Genomic DNA, 23,375 nt, shown 5'->3' with positions numbered 1-23,375 from the left:
ACTGTTAATATTTCCCTATGATGGACACACTGTTAATATTTCCCTATGATGGACAAATACTTGGGATTAATTTTCCTGTATCCCAGTCTTGAGAAGGGCGGTAAACAAGGATTCCACTTTTACAAAACTAATTTTGCTAATTAATCGAAGAAGCAGGTAATAAGGAATGGTTGACTTTGGTTTCCACTGATAGTTCAAAGGAACCTATCCTAAATATGTAAGTTGGAACTAAGTGCGTCAACATGAAAAAAACACTTTGAAGTCCTAGGTTTAAATTCGAGTAGTGATAGAAAATTCACTTCCCGTTTTCTTTATCGGAAGGAAATTGTACGATATAAATTAGTAAAACGAATAAAAAACAATACCTTTAAAAATAACAGTTCCATTAATATGTTGTTTTTTTTAACGTCTTTAACTTTGCCTTGGATCATAGGGACTGCTTTCTTTAATTGGCCAACAACCCACTTTTAAGAGTAGCGACGAACCTAGTGGGCCTTAAAGTGGCCCTCCAAGGGCAAGCTGCATAACGATCCTTCCTTCATCTAAGGGCACAAGGTCTAAGGGTGAAATTGAGGCCTGACATTTTATTACCGAATTAACTTTAAGAGTATTCTAAATTTACTTCATTATGTCAATCATGATTTTATTTTAATCATGATTATCCATTCCAGTATGATTATTGTGAATAATTCTATTAAATTAAAGGAAAAAATAATCAATACGTAATTCATGTACAAAATGCAATTTAAATAGAGAACGTAATAATACATAGTTTCCTCATTCATCAATAGTTTTTCTTAGAAAAAAAGAGGAGTCTCTTCCTAATTTTACGACATATAAATTTTGTTAGTATTTTATTTATATATGAATCTGCACCTTCTTATTTTTTAAACAAAATTGTTACTTAATTAGTCTACTGGATCGTTAGACTCGTAAAGTAAAAACTGATGTATTGTAAGAGTTGGCAAGTGGTGATCTCTTGCGGTAACTTAGTGACTATCTCTAGCTGATGTGTACTGGAAATGAAGCACTTACAATATACATGATACTGAGAGAAAACAGTGACTAGTTTAAATGATCATATAATCGATGCTTCCTTCCAGAATCGTTTGTAAGGAGCAGGGTCACAGCGTCGAGCTTACTTATATAGACGCTAGAGCTTAAGGAGTGGGCCAATGTAAATACTGGTGATACTTTAAGTGGGATAGGATCTGTTCAAGCTAAGAGTTGATGTGAACCACGGTTACAGGCAGGATGCCTTCCGATAAAGCCTTTCTTATCTTAACATTAAATCATTCACTTATAACGAACATATATTGCTAAGCTGCATGCATTGTTGTCTATAGGCTTCCAGGATAATTACTGAAGATAATTGCTCAAAATTATTTATATAAATTAATTTACATTATTTGCGTTATTATCAGACGAACAACAATAACATTTTTGCTTTCATTCCACCCTTGGTAAAAACGTTTTAATGTTTCCGGAACTTATATATAATAAAAAGAAATATATGCAGCTGTTTTACACTACTGCGCGCCGTATAACTTCTATGATGCACTCCGCGACTAGCACAACCCCGGAGACATGCAGGCTTTTCTTAGTAAGTTTACTCCTTCTGGGCACAAAGGCAATAGCTGTTTTATTCGTGCTGCATTTCATCACAAAAACCAAGCTTATGATTAGGTTTTATCCAGAGCATTACTATATCCTATAGTTAAACGCATTCTGAATTTTTTACTAATTGTTAGAGTCATGATAAATTTATTTGTCAGTTAATATAAAACAAACTATACTATTTATCTAAAGTAATTCACAACATTACCGATGTAAGGTAAAGAAACAAGGTTAATTGTAGCAACGATCCTACAATTAGTGTTTATGGGTTATGATGTATAGTACTAATGGGATATATGCACAAGTTGTTTTCTCAGCCCTACACAATATGATAGTTCGAGAAAATAATTAAGTAGATACAACTTTTAGGACCATTCGGTCCAATGTGACAAAATTCGAACGAATGCAATGGAATAAAAAAAAAATATTATAGCAATTTAGTACTTGTATGTTAGTACCTTCAATGCAGACAGCACGATAAAATGGCTAAACCAAATCCTTGAAGTGAATGGCAAACTATTAAAGCAGCTAAGTCAACTTCAAAGGAGGCTCGGCATCAACCACATTCGATTATTCTCCTAAATACGAGACTGGCAAGCATTCGAGAAGGTAATCTGGCTATACTGTACCTTAGAACAGCAAAACATCAAAGTATTGTAAAACTGTTCATACAGTTTCTCAGACACATGCCTGTCTATGATACTTATCAATATTATTATACCCAATGGTAGATAGTGACCTTTATAAAGTATGGAATAAAGTATTTTTTACATTTTCTTTTTAAATCAGGAAGCTTTATGAAAAGTTCTTTAATTTAATGTTTATTTTATGCACATTTCTCTTTTGGCTGGCTGGACTCTCCCCATCTTCTGGATATACAATCTGAAATAATTTCCTACTAAAAAATAAACCACTTTTCAATTAATAATATTTTTTTTTTACCTATACAGTTTGTACATTGTTCTTGATGATGTAATGAAAGAATATTCCAAAATGATAATTACTTTATCATGAGAAATATTTGACCGTGGATGACTTGTACGAGGAGAAGATGGTTGGGGGTGCGGTCAAAATGAAACACAAATAAGCTGAGATAACTTATTTAATTATGTCTTTAATGATGAGTTGATAGTTGACCGAGGATATATATGAGAAGAAGGTTGGGGGGGATGCGGTCAGTGAAGAACACAAATAGATAAAAACTTATTTATTAGTGTCAGAATTAGAGGCCTTCATCAGAGTAACTAGAGACAGGTCCATCAGTCAACATAAAATACAGATAGAATACTGGGTTGGCACTAATACATAATTAACTTAGTCGTTTTCTTCATTGACCGTATCCCCAATCATCTTCTTCTCAATTATATCTTTACAGTTACCACTCAATATATAATTTAACTTTTTTTGAACTAAAAATTGTTTCAACTGCATGGATGAATAATTCGAAACCACACACTTCTAATACTAAAATACTAATTTTCATAGTAGATACATAAATACTAATCATGATAAAATTTTACTAACATTTGGAAAAAAAAAGTTTTTTTAAAGACTTTAATTCCAGTCAGTTAAATATTATTAATAATACAATAAACACAATCATTTTTTTTTTATTTGCACCTGTAAATGTACTTTACAACCAGCAAATAAGATGTTCTATCCAGACATGGCATGAGGGAGATAGCACCCAATCGTGCATCCTCCTGACGTTAAGTAAATTATTTTATAACATTAGGAGGTCCCTCATTCAACTCCTTTTCAGCCTACGCCGAGTTGCGTTAGGAATGTCATGTCTTGCCATCTGTCGTATAAATTTACTGAAATGTCCATGCAGTGTGTTGTGAAACCGTTTGTAAGTCATATAAATGTGGTCCGATACAGTCGGAATACGTAGGTCGGTATGGATGGTCTTGTTTTAAACTTTGAGTAGATATTTACCAGTCTTAAAAATTGTGATTGAAAAGTTTGGATTTTCTGAATCGGTGTCTTTTTAGCGATTAGTAAGTAATTATATACATTAAGTTTCTGTCTAAGCGATAATTTTAAACGTCAGTGTAGTGTAGAATATAATTGTCTCAGTTAAAAATTTAGTGATTTACGTTTTGTCTTTACGTGTGGGCCCCTTGTCAACTTTCTGTCATAGGTAAGTCCTAAATATGTTACTGTATTTGTTTGTGGTATAGGGTGATTGTCAATGTAAACTGAAGGGCATGTTTTGTGTCGTAGAGTAAATATGACATGTGACTTCTCGTTATTAATCTTAATTTTTCATTGTGTGTACCATGTCTGTATATTGTTTAGACTATGTTGTAGTGTTAGTGTGGTCTGTAATGGGTCTGTGTTTCTTGAAATTGGGTCGTCTGCATACGTCGCAGTTAGTATGTTGTGTGCAGTGTCGGTAAGTTTTGTGTGAATATGATGTACAGAAGTGGGGCCTATAGATCCTTGAGGGACACCTCCAAATATTGGTTTCTTTGATGAATCCACTCAGCTTTGTCGGACAGAAAAGAAACGGTCATGAAGAAATGATTGTAAAATTAAATAGTAGGCACTTGGGAGAATTAGTTTAAGTTTAAAAAGAAGGCCTTGTGTCATACCCTATCAAACCCCTGAGTTACATCCTAAGATTCTCCAGAAGCGTACTGTTTTAGTTCCAAAGCTTAGAAAATGAAGTCCATGACCCTGTGTAGTTGTGTTTTGGAATGTAATGTGTGAAATCCAAATTGGTGGTCGGGTAATATGTTTTGGTTAGTTAGTATGTTTATAATACGTTCATGTAATAATTTTTCAAACATTTTGGAGCATACTGAAAGAAGACTAACAGGTCGGTAGAAATCGGGTCTATATTTGTCTTTGTTAGGTTTATGGATCATTAAAATCGTGGAGTATTTCCATTGTATAGGGAATTTAGTTGTTCGTAAGAATGCGTTGAATAGAGTTGTGAGGAATACTAAAGCTTTTCTGGGAATTTTCCGAAGTACATCAGCAGTAATAAGCATATAAAAATAATACTTAATAGTCAATTTATAGTTTAATTTTAAGAATTCTACAACTTTATTCGAGCGCATTAAATATGCCAAACTGTGCACACTCGAGATGATTCCAGCGGCATTGCATTTTATGCTACTATATTTTTTCAGACTCAAGTACTATTGAGAATTGAAAATATATAACATAAGCAACAATGATTTATTCTCTGTAATAATCCTCTATATACAGTTTTACCCTATATTTGGTTTATTATGACCGATAGCAAACATTAAAATAAATGTTTTGATTTTTTTTTTTCCAAGAAAATGTTCTAAATTTTTATTTTTACATAACAAATTTGATTTTTTTTTTTTGGCCGGTTTAAAAAAACAAAACAAAAACTGTGTGGTAAGGATTAAAAATGCTGTGAATTCTCGAAATATGTTAAAATCATTTATTTTATTCTTAAAAAAATATATAACTCAAAATCCACATCGTATTAAGCGTATTAACTAATAAGTTCATGCCCAAAAAAAGGTGATCTGACCCTACACAATATTTATAAAAATAATATAGTAAAGACAAAGGATAGCATATTTAGAAGCTGAGAGCAATAGTACTTCATTTGCAGTAATTATAAATATTTATTAAAATTAGACGAGTAAGAATTATTTACTTTAGTGTTTAAGGTCTAATTATTAATTTATTTAATCATAATTCTGTTACCATTGATTATAAGTCAGTTCATTAGTCCTAGGGATTTTATTCCATAATGTTTCCGGAACTGATTCTCATCTTGTGTAAGGATCCAAAATTACCTGTGAAAAGAAGTTGTGGTCTGATCTACGAAAGCAGAATTAAGTTTGTGAGGTATTGAATTTGGCTACACGCCATACACTAATCCCCGAATCCGCTTAACTCGGTAAAGTCGTCCTAGTTTGACGATACGAATCAGTTGACACTTTTTCAACTCCCCCCCCACAAAAAAAAAGGTTTTTATTGTTTCATTGATCAGATTAATTGTTACAATGGACATGTCCTCCTACTTGAACTCAGAACCAAGTTGGCTCGTAAGTAAAATATGGCTAAAATGGTTATTAACATTTTTCCTAACATACGATACTCAGCATATAAAGTAATACATACTTTATATAGAGGGAGAATTAAGGCATATACGAAAAATAAGGAATATAGGCATATAGGTATCATGTGTGTCCTCCAATAACTCTATTCGACTTTTGTTTTAAACTCTAGTCTGAGAACAATCCTTATCTCTAACGTCTGGTGGTGAAATGATAGTAAATTGCAGGAGGGAGTTGATAGAGAGCTGTGGGTCTCTCAATATATTACGTGTTAGGTCTCAAACTGTTCTCGACTGTTCTAAGTTAGATCGATAGACGTATTAATTAATAAAAATTACAACACCGTGTCAAATATCACTTTTATTGATCGAGTTTAACTGTTGATACACCACTTAGACACAGAGGAGATCTATTACAGTAGACGGCCACGGCCAAACTCCCAACTCCCGACTATTCTAAGTTTGATACCTGAAAGTAACAAAGACAAGTGACAGACAAAACCAGGATATCTAAGTGATAGTTAAAATAGGAGTATTGTATTAGACTTGAAGTGACTAATCTCCAGCTATAAAGCAGAAGGTAGGACATGCTCTTTCTGTAAAGGCGTGGGAGTGCAAGAATCACTAAGACACTAGGGTGCTATCCTAACAGTTCGTAAAATATTCGTCCCGTCCCACCCAATGCATACTCTTTCTGATTTTTTTTTCGTCCCTTCCATAAGAAAAGGAAAATAGGTACATGGAATGTTAATTGAGGTTGGTATCCTTACTCTTTCTAACATAATGTTTTAACAACTTATATGTTTTATTTTAATTTTATTCCTTTGAAAAATTACAACCAATATGGTCCGACTAGATGACATCTATCGGTGCCAAAATAACACATAAAAATGATACACATAGGTGAAATTTATTATTTATAATTTTGATTATTAGGGCATTGTGCAGGCTACTATAATGTATAAGCTATATAAGTACAATATGAATTGATCTCAATTGAAACATCTAACAATTTAATTAACAACTACTAATAATAAGTACTAAATAAAGTAACAAAATGCAAAATAATAATTATTAAAAAAAGTTTAATCAAAACAATAATAATAAAAATAACTCAAAGGACTTTGAAGTGAATAATAAAGCTGCATATTCACATTTAGTGAATTAATATAACAATGAGAATAAAACAAGATGATAGAGAATATGATAGTAATAAGGATCCAATAATAGCTAAATAAATAATATTTATGATTATTGATTCTAAAAGATTTATTGAACGCAAAAATTTTGGTTTTGATTATTTATATGTTACTTGTAGTATTGTATTGGTAGTATAGTATTGTACAATTTGTAGTTCCAAAAGAGATCTTTACTAAATGAAAAAATCTTTTTTGATTATTGAATACATATTATGAGATGAGAAGTTCTGGATGGAAATCATTATGAAAACCATCACAAAATATTGAGGACTCTAGAAATAGAAAAGAGATCGCGCTCCACTCAAACTCTATTAACTGATAAAAGTTTTGGAAATCTTAACTTTTTTTTTCTATTTTTCAACATAATGAAATTAATATCGCTCAAACCAAACACCCTTCAAAGAAAATACCTCGGATTAACCAGAATATTGAAAAAAATAAACAAAAAGTGGACAGAGAAAAACTAGGATAGATGTACTATTCCTGGAAAATGAAAACATTTTGCACTTAAACATTCTGTAAATAATGAAAGACACGAGAAAATAACAGAGGTTTTTGAAATATAACTTGAATTTCATTGATAATTTGTACACTGCATATTTATCATATTTTTTCCATGTTTTCAAATACATTATAGAATATAGGCTTAAATATAATCTACGATATAAAACAGTGTTACACTGTTAATATTTCCCTATGATGGACACACTGTTAATATTTCCCTATGATGGACAAACTGTTAATATTTCCCTATGATGGACACACTGTTAATATTTCCCTATGATGGACACACTGTTAATATTTCCCTATGATGGACACACTGTTAATATTTCCCTATGATGGACAAATACTTGGGATTAATTTTCCTGTATCCCAGTCTTGAGAAGGGCGGTAAACAAGGATTCCACTTTTACAAAACTAATTTTGCTAATTAATCGAAGAAGCAGGTAATAAGGAATGGTTGACTTTGGTTTCCACTGATAGTTCAAAGGAACCTATCCTAAATATGTAAGTTGGAACTAAGTGCGTCAACATGAAAAAAACACTTTGAAGTCCTAGGTTTAAATTCGAGTAGTGATAGAAAATTCACTTCCCGTTTTCTTTATCGGAAGGAAATTGTACGATATAAATTAGTAAAACGAATAAAAAACAATACCTTTAAAAATAACAGTTCCATTAATATGTTGTTTTTTTTAACGTCTTTAACTTTGCCTTGGATCATAGGGACTGCTTTCTTTAATTGGCCAACAACCCACTTTTAAGAGTAGCGACGAACCTAGTGGGCCTTAAAGTGGCCCTCCAAGGGCAAGCTGCATAACGATCCTTCCTTCATCTAAGGGCACAAGGTCTAAGGGTGAAATTGAGGCCTGACATTTTATTACCGAATTAACTTTAAGAGTATTCTAAATTTACTTCATTATGTCAATCATGATTTTATTTTAATCATGATTATCCATTCCAGTATGATTATTGTGAATAATTCTATTAAATTAAAGGAAAAAATAATCAATACGTAATTCATGTACAAAATGCAATTTAAATAGAGAACGTAATAATACATAGTTTCCTCATTCATCAATAGTTTTTCTTAGAAAAAAAGAGGAGTCTCTTCCTAATTTTACGACATATAAATTTTGTTAGTATTTTATTTATATATGAATCTGCACCTTCTTATTTTTTAAACAAAATTGTTACTTAATTAGTCTACTGGATCGTTAGACTCGTAAAGTAAAAACTGATGTATTGTAAGAGTTGGCAAGTGGTGATCTCTTGCGGTAACTTAGTGACTATCTCTAGCTGATGTGTACTGGAAATGAAGCACTTACAATATACATGATACTGAGAGAAAACAGTGACTAGTTTAAATGATCATATAATCGATGCTTCCTTCCAGAATCGTTTGTAAGGAGCAGGGTCACAGCGTCGAGCTTACTTATATAGACGCTAGAGCTTAAGGAGTGGGCCAATGTAAATACTGGTGATACTTTAAGTGGGATAGGATCTGTTCAAGCTAAGAGTTGATGTGAACCACGGTTACAGGCAGGATGCCTTCCGATAAAGCCTTTCTTATCTTAACATTAAATCATTCACTTATAACGAACATATATTGCTAAGCTGCATGCATTGTTGTCTATAGGCTTCCAGGATAATTACTGAAGATAATTGCTCAAAATTATTTATATAAATTAATTTACATTATTTGCGTTATTATCAGACGAACAACAATAACATTTTTGCTTTCATTCCACCCTTGGTAAAAACGTTTATTGAATACAAGTTGTTTGTAAACAAAAATAAATAAATTGGAACATCTATTTAAAAAAATGCCTCAGACCTATATTTAAAGTATAAATTTTCTTAAAGATTTGTTTCTTCGTCCCATTTTATGGGTTTAACCTTCCTAATAACTCTAACTAAAGCTAAAAAGATGTGATTTATTTTAATATAATTTCTATCAGACCAAGCCTGTTCGGCAACAAAGCTGTATATGGATGCTTAATATCTCGCTGCTACAAGTAAATCGATTCACAATGCTATTCCAAACTGTGCCAGTAACTTGTATTTCTTAGTCTTCAGTTTGAGTAACGTCATCCTTTGTTCTCCTGTCATGTGGATTCCCAGGAACACTCCATTCTCACTTCTCCAAGTAGAAAAAGATTGGGTATTCAATTTTGACTTATTTCCTAAAGTGTAAATAGTTTTCCTAACACCATAATTCCAAGGAAAGTGAACTCGTTCTACTTAATAAAATCAAATCACAGTCTCTTCCACCAGTTCTGCCCTTGACTTGCACGGAAGGACAGATTTATCCTACAGCTTTCCAATCTTTTCTAGTCATGGTAAAAAAGAATAGGTTTATTTCATAGTTACGTCACGTAAAATTCATCCGATCTTTTATCTAGAACTAAAAATGTATTACCAATGAAAGAAAATAAATAATATTTCAGTATCCAGATTGGAATAAATATTGTTTACATCAATATAAAGGCTAAGAGAAAAATAAACACGCGAAATCTCAAGCCAGATATAACTCATTTTATTTATTCAGTCCTAAAAAAACATGAGTATCTGTGCAAAATATAACGGAAGCGAGTTTTCTTTTCCATCTATAAAAGGAATTCGATATGTATTCGTACGGTCCACGAAGGCCCACTATCAGAACTAATTACTTAATAATTATAGATAATGTTATTAGTTTGAAATGATGACTAATTAGGGAATAAAGTTATATAAAATTTGAGGAGTGTAATGTTTTTTCATAAATTACAGCAATAGTTATTAAAATACACTCAGAAAAATATATAACACTATAAGTTTTATGTTAATGTTATTACTTTATTTCAACGTTCGTAAAGAAATTGTCCTAGGCTTTATTAGATAATATTTTGTAGAGGAATTATAAGAAACTTAAGTACGTCCTTTGAAGGATGCATTACTGAATTCTAAAATTCCCTACTGGAGTCAGATATCGGTGAATAAACCCGCAGCCGGTGTTGAAAAATTATTAGATTTTCTATTTACTAATATGTTTTTGTTTTATAATAATAGGTTTCTAGCTGATAATCACATTGTCAATGAGTAAAATGAAGCGTTTTATATATTTTATAAGCTGTGAACAACATTTGAAATTGAAAACTATGGCAACAAAAGGAAGTTAATTGTTCACATGTATGTATGCATTTCTTTTGTTTTAATAATAAAGGAGCGAGGATGAAAAATCGGAGTCTCCCTTTCTTTTCTGATCATATTTATTTTATGCATGGTAAAAATTAAATTAAATCTGTACCACTCCAACCCATGAAGGATGAGGGGAGCAGTTCCTTGGAAGAAAGAACTGATACTACACCAACAGTCGGACAAGGAGGTGATTTGTTCAGAATCTGTTTGACCGCTACAATACTTACCCAATTAATAATACTTACATCATAAGGCTGGGTGAATTTCTGAGTGTTCCCGAACCCACACGCCTGTCTCACGGCTACTGTAAAACAGAAAGTAATTATTTGTCACCGCCGGATTCGAATCCTGGAAACCGGAGTTTTGGAGTTAGTATCACAGTGCCTTACCACTACACCATACTACCAGAAGCTGAAAATTATGAGCCGAACAACATGCAATGCATTTATTGACTGCTTTTATTAATTCATACTTCATGGTGATATTATTTATATTCGAACATATAAATAATATTTCATTGGAGAAATAATCTTGCTTACTGATTTGGTTTCATACAACGGTTCCCAACTTTTTTTTATTTTTTACCAGGACCCTTCTTGGGCTAAATAAAAATTCGTGGCTGACTTCAAGGGCTAAAACCTTTGGCACGTTAAAAAAAAAAAAAAATGTGTAACAATTATCTTGTGTGTACAATATAGAGGATTGTAAGTGATACAATATGTAGAAAAAAGAAAAAAAGAAAAAACAGTAGTAAGTAAATGCTGAAATGAACTGTATATTTGGGACTTATAAAAGTGATTCAAGCTTTTCGCCAATCATTTTGAAAGTGATATTAGCTTACGGCAACCAGTTTGGGAACCCTTGAATAGTGTGATATTGCTACATGATTATTGGTTCAAGTCACTAAAGACTATTGGCAGAATTTACTATGTCTTTTGGTGCATTGTCAAAGTGGAGTAGCCATAAATCTTGCTTTCTTGCGTGTTAACTTGGTTATCTATTATTTTCGCTATGCTGAAAAACCGAAATAAATATATGACGTCGCTAAAAAAAAAAAAAAAAAAAAAAAAAAAAAAAAAAAAAAAAAAGATCAATCATAATTATAATACTTTTATATGCATGCTTGTGAACAGCCAAGATCAAAAAACGAAAAGTCGTACGAAACTGAAATCGCATATTTACGGTGGATGATGCTTGGGAGCTGGTAGCAACTTTTTTGAAAAAATCGACTGACCTATAATAAACTAATTGATCCATCATAAACTAAACAGTGTCAAATCGTTTTTCATTAAAAAAAAACGGGAATTTTTAAACTACGTTTTGGTCATTTTGTTATAAAATCAAATTTTGCCTTCGTACAAATCCGTCATTTCCTTACGACCTTACGATTGATAAAATAGCATTTACATATAAGGAATATCATTTTTACAACATTCATTTATTGCAATAGGTAAATTGATCACCTTATCTGGACATGACATCAAATCATGCTTATTGTTCGATACCCAATTGACTCTAAGCATTACTGTCAGAAACGTAAATGTTTACAAATAAATTTGAGTGCACACTGAGCGATTTATCTTATCTCGCTCTTTTGTTGATTGTTAAAATATAAATAAAGCTTTTTTAAAGATAACTAATTAACTATTTAAATAAAAAAAAATACGATATAGTACGGCGGTTGAGCACTTATGCTCAGTTCTGTTTGGAATCTACTTCAATAGTCAGCTCAGTGCACGACAAAATGAACCAGTTAGTTCTATTATTTTTTTTCTGCTGCTTGAACAATTATGTTTCTTGTAATCTTCATCATCATCATCCAAAGACCCGATCCTTCCCAACAAATGGTGAGGTAGAGCCTCTCTTCCTCACGCCCTACATCGAAGGAGGTAAGATAAATGAAGGACAAGCAGCCGCAAAGGTTCTTCTACCAGGCAGCAACATCACAAGCTACAGTGGCTACCTCACCGTCAACAAGACCTTCAACTCCAATCTCTTCTTCTGGTTCTTTCCTTCTGAGATAGATCCGAAGAATGCACCGGTAATCCTTTGGCTGCAGGGAGGGCCGGGAGGTTCTTCTCTATTTGGACTATTCTGTGAAAATGGAGCATTTTCAGTAGACCGAAATATTAAACTAAAAAATCGCCAATTTTATTGGTCACAATTATTCAACGTTATCTACATTGACAGTCCAGTCGGAGCGGGATTCAGCTTCACTGAGAATGACTCAGAATATGCGACTGACGAAGTTAAGGTAGGAAAAGATCTTTACTCTACATTGATTCAATTCTTTCAGCTGTTTCCGCACTTACAAAAGAACGAATTCTTCGTCAGTGGTGAGTCTTACGCTGGAAAGTACGTCCCGGCAATCGGTTACACGATCCACAACAATAACAAAATAAACAAACAGAAGATAAACCTTAAGGGATTAGCTATTGGCAATGGGTTAACGGATCCGGAGAACATGATGGTCTATGCAGATTATGTTTATCAGCTCGGTCTTGTGGATTCAAATACTAGAGAAGTTCTTAGGAATTTACAAGATGAAGCAGTGAATTTAATAAAGAATCATCGGTATAATGAGGCAGACGCTGTATGCAGTAAAATTTTAGATAGCTTAAGCCCACAAATAAACATACACAACTATCTTCGAAGTGGTTACTTTAATCCGGATGGGTACTACACTGAGTACTTGGAATTAGACGTCGTGAGGAGAAGTATACATATTGGTAATCGTGTTTATAATAATGGTTCTGAAGTCCAACGGTATCTCCAAAATGACATCATGCACTCAGTCAAACCATGGATCGAAGTATTATTAGATAATTATAGAGTAATGTTTTATAACGGCCAATTGGACATAATTGTCGCATACCCACTGACGATTAACTTCTTGTCTAAACTGAATTGGAGTGGTTCCAACTACTACAAAACTGCTCCTAGGAAGGAATGGAAGGTAGGGCGGGAATTGGCTGGGTTCTACAAGAAGGCCAAAGGACTCATTGAAGTTCTGGTCAGGAAGGCCGGGCACATGGTTGCACAGGATCAACCGGAATGGGCCTTGGACTTAATATCCAGGTTTATTTACAATCGATTTGTATAGTTTACCATTATCAATTTGTTATTATTGATCTATTCAGATTTTTTTATTTTCTACATTAAGAAATGAAAATCATCGTTGGCATTTGTAAATAAAACTTTTTATTTCAATGTAATTAGTTTTATTATAAATTTAAATTTATAAGTACGCCTAAAGAACGTTTAATTATGAAATAATTTAGTAATTAACTAAAGGAGAAAAATGGAGAAATAGTCATCGAAATTTTGGGACTGGAAAATCAAATATCTCACCTGATCCTAATTATATGTACAAGGCTTTGTTTTCTTCACATGAATAAAGTTAATATTCCTTATTTGAAATTCAAGAAATCCTAAAATGGAATTTGTAATAATAAAAAAAAATTATAGTGATAAAATTTTGTCTCCCAAATCGGCGAGTGAAAGTTGTGTATACCAGATTAATACTGCAACAGATTTTTTTTTATTTCCCCTTTGTTTCAGCCTATCAGTTAATAGGATGACCAGCTATATAAAATCTATCTATCTAAGTATTTCTAATATTAATTCAGTAATAATTAGGAAAAAAATTGAACTACATGCATTGAAACACAATTACAATTGAAATTTAAATTAAAAGCAAAATGAAAAATTTAATTACCCATTATATTTTTATGGTTCTCTCATACTTTTTAAAAAATAAAAATGTGAAAAGTAAATAAACATTATTAAAAATACGTTTCTGCAAACTATTGAAATTGGAATTGTCAATTAATCGACTAAAAGGTTCATTTGAAGAACTTGTACGAGGAAGTATTCCCCCCGTGAATAATATTAAGGTATCAATTCTGAAATAAGTGATGGTGGAAAGGAATCATTCAGAAATAAGAAGCCTGAAGCTACAGAACTGGCTAAGTTGTAGAGTTGCCAGACCACACCGTGGTGAGAGGAGTAGAAATATTTTTTGCCGTAGATGAGAAAAAGTGTTACTGGCATTTAACAGATTTATGAAGAGCTTATTCGAAGAACAACAATTGGCCCTATGAGGTAAGTATATGAAAATCGTAGCTATAATTTTATTCCTTAGATGGAGCACATGTGTTACAATTTCCATCCCTCACTACTTTTTCGAAAACTCAAAGTAAAGATTTGATATGTACTCTAATTCAGAAAAGTAGCTCAACACATTTCGATATAAGGTAATTGTATGGACTGTAGTGTTCGTAAAACTTCATTCATTATTGGTACAACAGATAAATGTAACGGTCCTTGTTTTACTCAGTTGCCTTTGTCAGTCATCCCTGTTGGATGTGCACCTGATGTATATTCCAATTTCTCTTATACATTATTTTACGTTATCCATCCATATTCCCATCTTCGGTTCATCCATTCTCAGAACATGTCCCAACTATTTTATATGCTGAACTCGTGTGAAATATATTGCATTTAGACTATATCACCAGAATAGTTCTATTTTAACTATTCGTATAGAAATATATCCCTGCTAGATCGCCGTATACTAAATATACGTAGTGTTTGTTAGATGTTTGAATAAAATATTATCCAACAGAAAACTGTTGTTATCTCTGTTTCAATCTGACAGCCCTGTAGAAGCCCTGCAAAGTGTGGCAACACGTTAGTTAACAACAAATAGTTTTCTTTTGCTATTTTGATACCATTATTGACCGTAATCCGGACTATCTTCCTACAATTTATTCCTCTATGATTTCTGCGATTACTTGTACCTCCTTTCCTCTTTTAATAGATTGGGATAATGATCAACTACTTCCAATCTTCCTGTAGCTTTAATGCTTGTAACTGATTTTCATAGTTAGGAGCCGATATAGGGAGCATATGGGTTTTTTTAACACCTTGCAAGTACGCTTTTATTTTATTATTTCAAGAAAATCGTTTTGAACCGGGTTGGATCGGATTGAACTCGTACGGTTTGATATAAATCACTTTGACGAAAATAATAGGAGTTTACTATTCAATCTCTTATTTTTACCAACCTAGTAATACCCGAAATAGATGACACACAACCAGAAAAACATTTACAGGTGATATACACAGCATAGGCACAATGATAATCTGGTTACCATGTTATAAAAATGGATCCTAGTCCATAGTTGCAGTTAGTTAAAAAACTAAGCATAATTAATTACCAATGTATCCTGCCATGCGCGGCACTCAGTTTAAAAATTCCTTTTATAAAATACACCGTTCTAGTGGCTGCCTTGTAAACAAAAGGAATGGATAATAAATAGAAATCTTTAATGGAAAACTCATAAATTAATGATAATGCTTTCGTATAAATGAAAATGATATTAATTTTGTCTCCCTAACAAAGAGGAAACCGATTAGAAGCTAACTTATGTGTTTTGTACTTTACTAAGAGGCTTAAAATAGAAGTGATCCTAATTTATAGCAAGTTCATACATAAACCAGACTCTTCATAAATTAAAGGTACTCAATTAAAGCATTACATTTGACCAGGGTGAGTTTTGTCGTTATTCCATTTAGTTGGAGAAACAACAGAACTGCAATAAGCCAAAAAATCATGTTTGACATTTTTTTCTTCAAATATAAACAGACACTTTCTCGAATTATTTCAATACCGTCCATAAATTCCACTCTTATTCTTCTTTTAATACCATTCAGAAGAATCATATAAGACAAACTAATAAGGATAAGTGAAACTAGACGTCTTTAAAACTATTCTAAAACTGAATTAATAAAATTTGCAGAAAGAGGACACGGGTCTTATCAATACTTGTAGATTATTTTTTGTAAAATTCTTTACTTCTGAATTGTAATTCTAACAAAAAAATGACAACTGTTTGACAAACGAATTTTTTTGTTTACTTTTCTTCACATTAGTAAGGTAATTTCAACCACTTGCATCTAAGTTTTTGTATTATTACGACCGATTTTTTTTTTCTGAAGAAATGGTCATAGTTTTATAACTCTCTGAAAATCACAAAGAAAAAATTTCCCTAACAACTGAGAGGTGTAAGGAAAAAGAAATGTAGGAAAAAGCTAAAATGGATTGCCATTAGTAAGATAGCGCAAGGATATGAAAGCCATTTGCCATTCTGACATGAAGGGATTCCATCTATCTGTCGATAATGTCACGGCGCACCTGTCAAACCATCAACGCTCAGTGCTTCAAACGCGGGAGGAAAAAAAGAAATTTGTCAGTGTTGGTATATGTTCAAAAAAAATTTTATTACAATTTTAATAAATATAGGAACTAGGTATTTAATACACTTATTAATTTAATTGGAATAATTTTCATTTTTCTTCATTAACTTGTTACTCAAATAATAGTTGTAACATAGGTTTTAAACTTACCAAGCACAATTGATGTAGGCAAATGGTGTACATGTTTTGGCCAAAACATTTCTCTTCATCATGAAATACTGCATAGCCATTCTTCATCAACATTTGCATAATAAGATAACGGTGAATATTAAGTACACAAAAAGAATAATTTATCTTTTTGTGTACTTAAACTCTTAAATAGCCCCCCACCCTTTGGTATCTTGTTTCTTGGTGAATATTATGAGATTTTATGAATACCACTTCAATAATTCTGAGGTTTTTAAAACTTAGGAATAAAGAAATATCTCCAAAAAAGTTTCTCTAATTAATTACTTAATTCACATTGTTCATTGGAAAAATAAAAAAGCCGCATGCTGGAATCAAGTACCAAATCATAATAACTTAAAAAAATTAAGAATATAACATGAATAATTTAATAATGAACATAATAAAATAAAATAAATAAAAATAAAGTATATTTAATATCACATTAACTTCGACAAGGAGACTGCTTCATTCTATTTTACATTTAATAGTTTCTGTTCAATAGTTTAAATCATAGCATCCACCACGACATGAACACAATTGCAATAAACAGTTTGCTTAGAAAACAAATATATTCACTTTGCTTAATTTTTCCATATTTTATTATAACAATACTCAATCAATTTTCTTTTGATTAAGAGTTCTACGGGGAACTTAGCCTTTTGAATAGGTAACAGAGGTAAACAGAGATGAAATTTTGTCGAAGTGTGAACATGTGTTGAGTGCTTTCCTGAAGTTTGTGGTAATATGGTATAACTTACACAAGTTTAAGCAGATTCTATTAGGAGTTAGAGCAAACATTGGTAATTGATACAAACAATATTGCCTTCAGCAAATCCAAACACAATTTTGTATTGATTTCGCAGGATGAAAAGTTAACACTGAGGTTGGTTGTTAATGTTGAATGGACTAAGAGTACACTAAACTTTCAGTGTATAGAGAACTATAAGCAAATATTCTTGAAATTTATATTCGTTATTCCTTTAATTATACAAATAAAATAGCATTACACCCCATAGCTATGAATAGACATTTTACCTACATGAATCAACTTCGAATTTCATCAAATTTCATGAAATGGTGGTAGCAATGTTGTGCAAAATCTTCAATTGCAATTAATCATTTTAATAAAATATATCATTCCATAATCAGGAACGTCGTGTAAGTTGCAAGCATCCAGCTAGATTTTACCATGTGTCTCCTCCCAATCCCCCAAAATTTACCAGTGGCATGTTTTCACATGTTAGCGAATTTTATACCTTTTTACATTCACCAATAGTTAATACTTTTTGAATATCTCTCTGTGTTACTGTGATATAATTTTTATTAATAAAAAAAATATAAATTAAAACTTTTTATAAAATAATATTACATTATTTTTAATTTTTGTTCCCGATCCGTGGTGTCTCTCTGGTCTCGGAACACGAGTGTGCCCCTTTCCACGCGAAGGCCTTGCAGTAATAAACACACGCAACTCGAATATTTTACACTAGTGACTGACTCAGAATTCTCATAGAAGAGTAGAAACGAGAAGATCTCCATGACCACATTATTTTTTTTTAGAACCGGCTATAGACTATTAAAATGTAATAAAAAAAAGATTATCAAGGACTATAAAAACTCTAAGAAAAGATAAAAACTGAGAAAATGTATGATATTCGTGTGTTTTGTGGTCTCAGAATTAATAAAAGGACAGTAATTGGATATTATATAATTTTCCAAACTTCATTTTGCTATTGTTATGATTGTTTATGGCTTCATTTTCATGGTATTGCTTGTCATCATATCACATCATCTTTGAATGAATTTCAGATGAAAAAATTTCAAATAAAAATTTTAGTGGTAGATTTTTCATTCAACTTTTGATAGAGGCTTGAGCTAGGCTAAAAACCTCCAGGATTTTATAACTGTTATTTTTGGACAAATGTTTTTTATATCGAAAATTGGAAGTTGAAAGTTGCCCATAGTTTGATAACCACACAGATAATTCTGCAAGTTAGTTTAAAATAAGTCTCCAGGACCTTTAACCATGTAACACTCGTTAGAATTTTACTATTGGTTAGTTTATCTATTACATACTCCTTAGACTATTGCAATCTGTATGAGTATATTTACAATATTAAATATAAATACAGTCATCCGTTTCAAATAATTTTATTTTAAAATAAAATGTATGAAAATATATAGAATAAAATAAATGGTATATTAAAAATGATAATATTTTGTTATTAATATATAGGTGCTATTTTTGTCCATTCCACTTTTGATTTTATCAAAATATTTTATTCAAATTTTAAATTTACAGGCATGTTAATGAATATATTTCCTTATTATTTTTATATTTTCTAGAAATTTGTATTTTATTGTCTAAGTTATTTATTGTGATTTATAACTGATTGGTTAATATAATATTTAAATATAACATATGATCAATAATGGGTGACGGTACCAGACAGCTGAGGGTCAGAGAATCCGAAGGCCATCTCCTTTTTAAACTTTTTGAAGGATTATTAGATATTGAATTGGAAGAAAGAAACAGATATTAGTGAGTATCTAATTTATAATAGAGGGATTGGTATCTATTTCGGGATTTAAGATGTAATAAGATAAGGTACTGAGAATTTTTCATTAAAATTGAAGTAAAGATCTTAAGATGAAGGGGAACTGTCCAATCTCTTCTTGGAATCACGCATTATTTTTGGGGTTTTTCATTTTTACAAACATTAGAAAATTAAGCTAGTTTACAGGTTCAGACTGAAAGAAAACAGAATGTTCTTCATAATAAATTATATTCCTGCCAATCAGATTTAGATCATAAAAGAAAAAAAATAATGATAATAATAAATAAATAATAAGTAAAAAACTATGCGCAACGAACTAGTTTTGTGCCAGACCCTCTACCAGTTTAGACAGGTGTCTGAAATGGCATTATCGTTTGTGATTATTTTGTGGGACTACCTTTTAGATTTTGTAACATTTTTCTGTATACATTATAATTTTCAATTAACTTGCAATTTTTTATTGCAATAACACTTAGTTCAAAAATAGTTGAAAGTTTGAAAATGGGCTTACTTTACAATTAGTATTTTTTCAAGTATTAATTTAAATATATATTCCTTCATAATCTACAAAAAGTCAATTCATGTTCAGTAACTCTACAAACACTATATATCGAAGTAAACAAATTCCAATATTATTTTTATCTATGATAACTGAACAATTTCTTCACAAATTAACAACAAAGACCGAAGGCAAGAATCGTAAATATTTCTGTATCTTCACTCACATGAATTACCTACCATGAACAAATAAAAATAATTGAATTATTCAAGTTTCATAAAATGGTTGATAATATTTCGCACATATAAAAATAGCATATATATCAACTTAAGTCAATGGTTGAATTGACGTATTTCCTTCGCTACGGCCCGATCCTTCCCATTGAAGTATTTCCTGCCTTTCTGAAGAGTAATAGTCGAACCCACACCGTTGAAAAACATTGTTTCCTTTGAAGGGCGGCTGTTCGAGACGATTTGCAAGTCGCTCAGGAACACGACGGAAATGAAAATAGAAGTCCTTCCATTCTCTCCGCTTTGACCCTACCAACTCAACCGCACCGCAACACTCCACTTTTATCAAAAAACATTTGATAAGGGAGGTCTGTCGTAAATAAGAAAATGTATTCGTTGAACGGATGCCTCAGGTAAAATAATAAAAATGGAAATATCTGTTTCAGAAGATGGAAGAGTTATATTGTATTATATTTGAATACAAATTCACCAAACTTTCCTCATACAATCGGAATTACCAAAGCTTTCTGTATTACATGTAAATTTAAATTTTATGGAGAACTATAAAATGAGCTTACATGATCATTTGACATAAAATAAATATTATAAGGAAAAATGTAAATCCATATAATTTTACTTTTCGAAAAATCCGAAAATAGATACCTAGCGAAGGTTCTTGAGAACGAATATTTCATGATCTCTCAAGCCCTTTTGAATAAACTAAAAATAATAAATTATAATGATAAATAATATTACTTATATTGTAAAAATAATAAATAATATTGATTATTTAAATATATATTGCAACTTATACGAATTATTCATTAACATTCCAATTTCTTTACAAAGAAGCTCCTTCTCACTGTCACAAAGAAGCTCCTTCTCACTGTCACAATTCTCTCCTTCTTCTAAATTATTCCAGCTTAACTTTGCAAAAGCCACTCTCATCATTTCAAATTCTTGAACCCACGTCTACCTACCATTACGTCATTTCTATAAAGTTCTTCCATTTGAGGCTTTGCACTTAAACTATATTATCTCTTTCAGAAATGCGTTTTAAATATGAATTGTAACGAGTGTGAGCGAAATTTACCAATTTTTTAAATTATTATCTAGAAACATGCAAAATAACACCTGGTCAGAAAATTGACAATTATGTTTATGTTTAATTTTAAAATAAGATTTTAATATTATGTTGTATGTAAATACAAATAACTTCAGAGTAGTTATTTACACAATAGGTATTATTGTGGGTCAAAAAGATGAAAATTGTCTTTATTTTTTGCTAAAACTAAAATTTATTAATTTATTTTTAAAAACTAACATGAAGGAATATAGTGGGTAATGCCAATTAGTAAGTTTTTGTGACTAATTTGTTTTTTGTATATTTATATTATTTAATAAACGTCTTATCGAAGGAGAAGCAAAATTTGAACTCAAAATTAAGTAGCTCTTTCTTGTTACGTGATGAATTATATCACCTATTTTAATATTTAGATTTTATTTATAGGGGTAATTATTTATCCACCAGCATCATAAAATGAAGCATGATGGACCTCAACAATATAAGTTAAAATAATACACATTAGAAAAATCTGAGATGTTTTTGCTAAAATCAATAATATTATATATTAAATATATGAACTTACAAAAAAAAAATTGCATGAAAGTACTGATACTAGATCAATGGTTGTATAGGGAGATGTTTTAGTCCAAATCACGCTAAACAGCTACATTTTTACTCAATTAATGAGGTTGGATGGACCTGGAAGGGCTCCCGAACTCACAGATCTGACTAGTGGCTGGAATAAAATTATAAAAATTATCTACCACAGCCGGATTCGAACCCGGTACCTTGAAGTTACTATCACACTGCCTTATCACAGAGCTACGCATTCCCACAGTATATGAACTATATATTCTTAATAAATGATATATAATAAATACACTATATATTTATATAAATTATAATTATATACTTATATATAAATTATAATTATATACTTATATATAAATTATATTTAAGACTAAATTATATATCCTAAATGAAAGAATAAAAAAACATTTATAGGTATGAATATTTTTAGTAAGTGCATGATATCATCTGGAAGATATTAACTAATTCCTAGCATCGTCTAATAAACAACTGAAAAGGTCTGATAAATAACCTCAGAAAAAACATTCAGTAATGATTTAAGCCTCGCCGTATGATGAACTGTAATAGTATATATATTTTATTATTTTTTTGTTACAGGCAACATAATTTCCATTCCTACTTTCGCACTATGATGACCATACAAGAAGATTGACAAATTCTTGAAGCTCATAACATCTCGACCCTTTCAACTGAAATTGACAAAAATAAAAGGTGTGTACACTAGTATATTATTTATTATTTTTTTAATCAAAAACAACTTATTCGTATGACAACAGTTTTTTGTTAAAATGGTTAAAATAACGAAACTTTCTCATTATCAGGAAATTAAGTGTTACCACGATTCTTTAAATTTAAAAAAGGGCTCGGTACCACTAATAATCGTTTCCAATATGTCGATATTTTAAGTTTCTTATTTATAATTTATTTTATTTTAGACCTTATTATTTTTTATTTACATATGACAACATGGGTTTCACGTCTCGGTTGTAGGCATACAAATTTTCTCTCTTCTGGCAAATGAATGAAAAAAAAAATATCAGATAAAGGTTTTGTAGAAACTAGAACGATGTATGGAATTTTAAATGACATTATGTCAATTGCTAAGTAATGACTCTGAGAATGAAAACAAGATAGAAAAGTTTGTCATTTAATTTTTAAAATTGAAGTATAAAAATTTGATACAATGGAAAACAAAATGAGCTTTATACCACCATTAATTTGTTTGGTTCCAACATCAAAAGGTCTCTCTTAGAACTCAAAAACCGGCGTAATTTTCGCCAATAGTGTGAAATATGAAAAATATTCGTTCAATGAGAACAATCGTGTTAAATGAATGAGGTAAACTCAGTCCATAAAAGAATAATACGTAACAGCGCTCTTAAAATGGTGAATATACAAAAAGAATTAAGAGAAAAAAAATATATGCCCCAATAATTATATGTTTCAATAACTAGGAT

At 31.1% G+C, this 23,375-nt stretch overlaps 2 protein-coding genes across 2 annotated transcripts in view; both read left to right on the top strand.

Annotated features, from left to right (window-relative positions):
• The window catches only part of LOC106680543 (RYamide receptor), a 272,976-nt gene that overhangs the window by 40,658 nt on the left and 208,943 nt on the right, over nucleotides 1–23,375 (top strand). Inside the window, exon 2 of the mRNA XM_067051510.1 lies at nucleotides 22,516–22,629. The gene's annotated coding sequence lies outside the window, so the exon portion shown is untranslated. The remainder of the gene's footprint in view (nucleotides 1–22,515; nucleotides 22,630–23,375) is intronic.
• On the top strand, nucleotides 12,262–13,755 carry LOC106680542 (venom serine carboxypeptidase-like). The gene has a single exon (XM_014420315.3). It carries the CDS (start codon nucleotides 12,290–12,292, stop codon nucleotides 13,646–13,648), a length of 1,359 nt encoding a protein of 452 aa, XP_014275801.1. The 5' UTR covers nucleotides 12,262–12,289; the 3' UTR covers nucleotides 13,649–13,755.

This window comes from Halyomorpha halys, unplaced genomic scaffold (assembly GCF_000696795.3).
Source record: "Halyomorpha halys isolate HHAL.00 unplaced genomic scaffold, Hhal_1.1 Scaffold266.1, whole genome shotgun sequence".
Classification (NCBI taxonomy): domain Eukaryota; kingdom Metazoa; phylum Arthropoda; class Insecta; order Hemiptera; family Pentatomidae; genus Halyomorpha; species Halyomorpha halys.
This window is presented reverse-complemented; position numbering and strand designations above follow the sequence as displayed.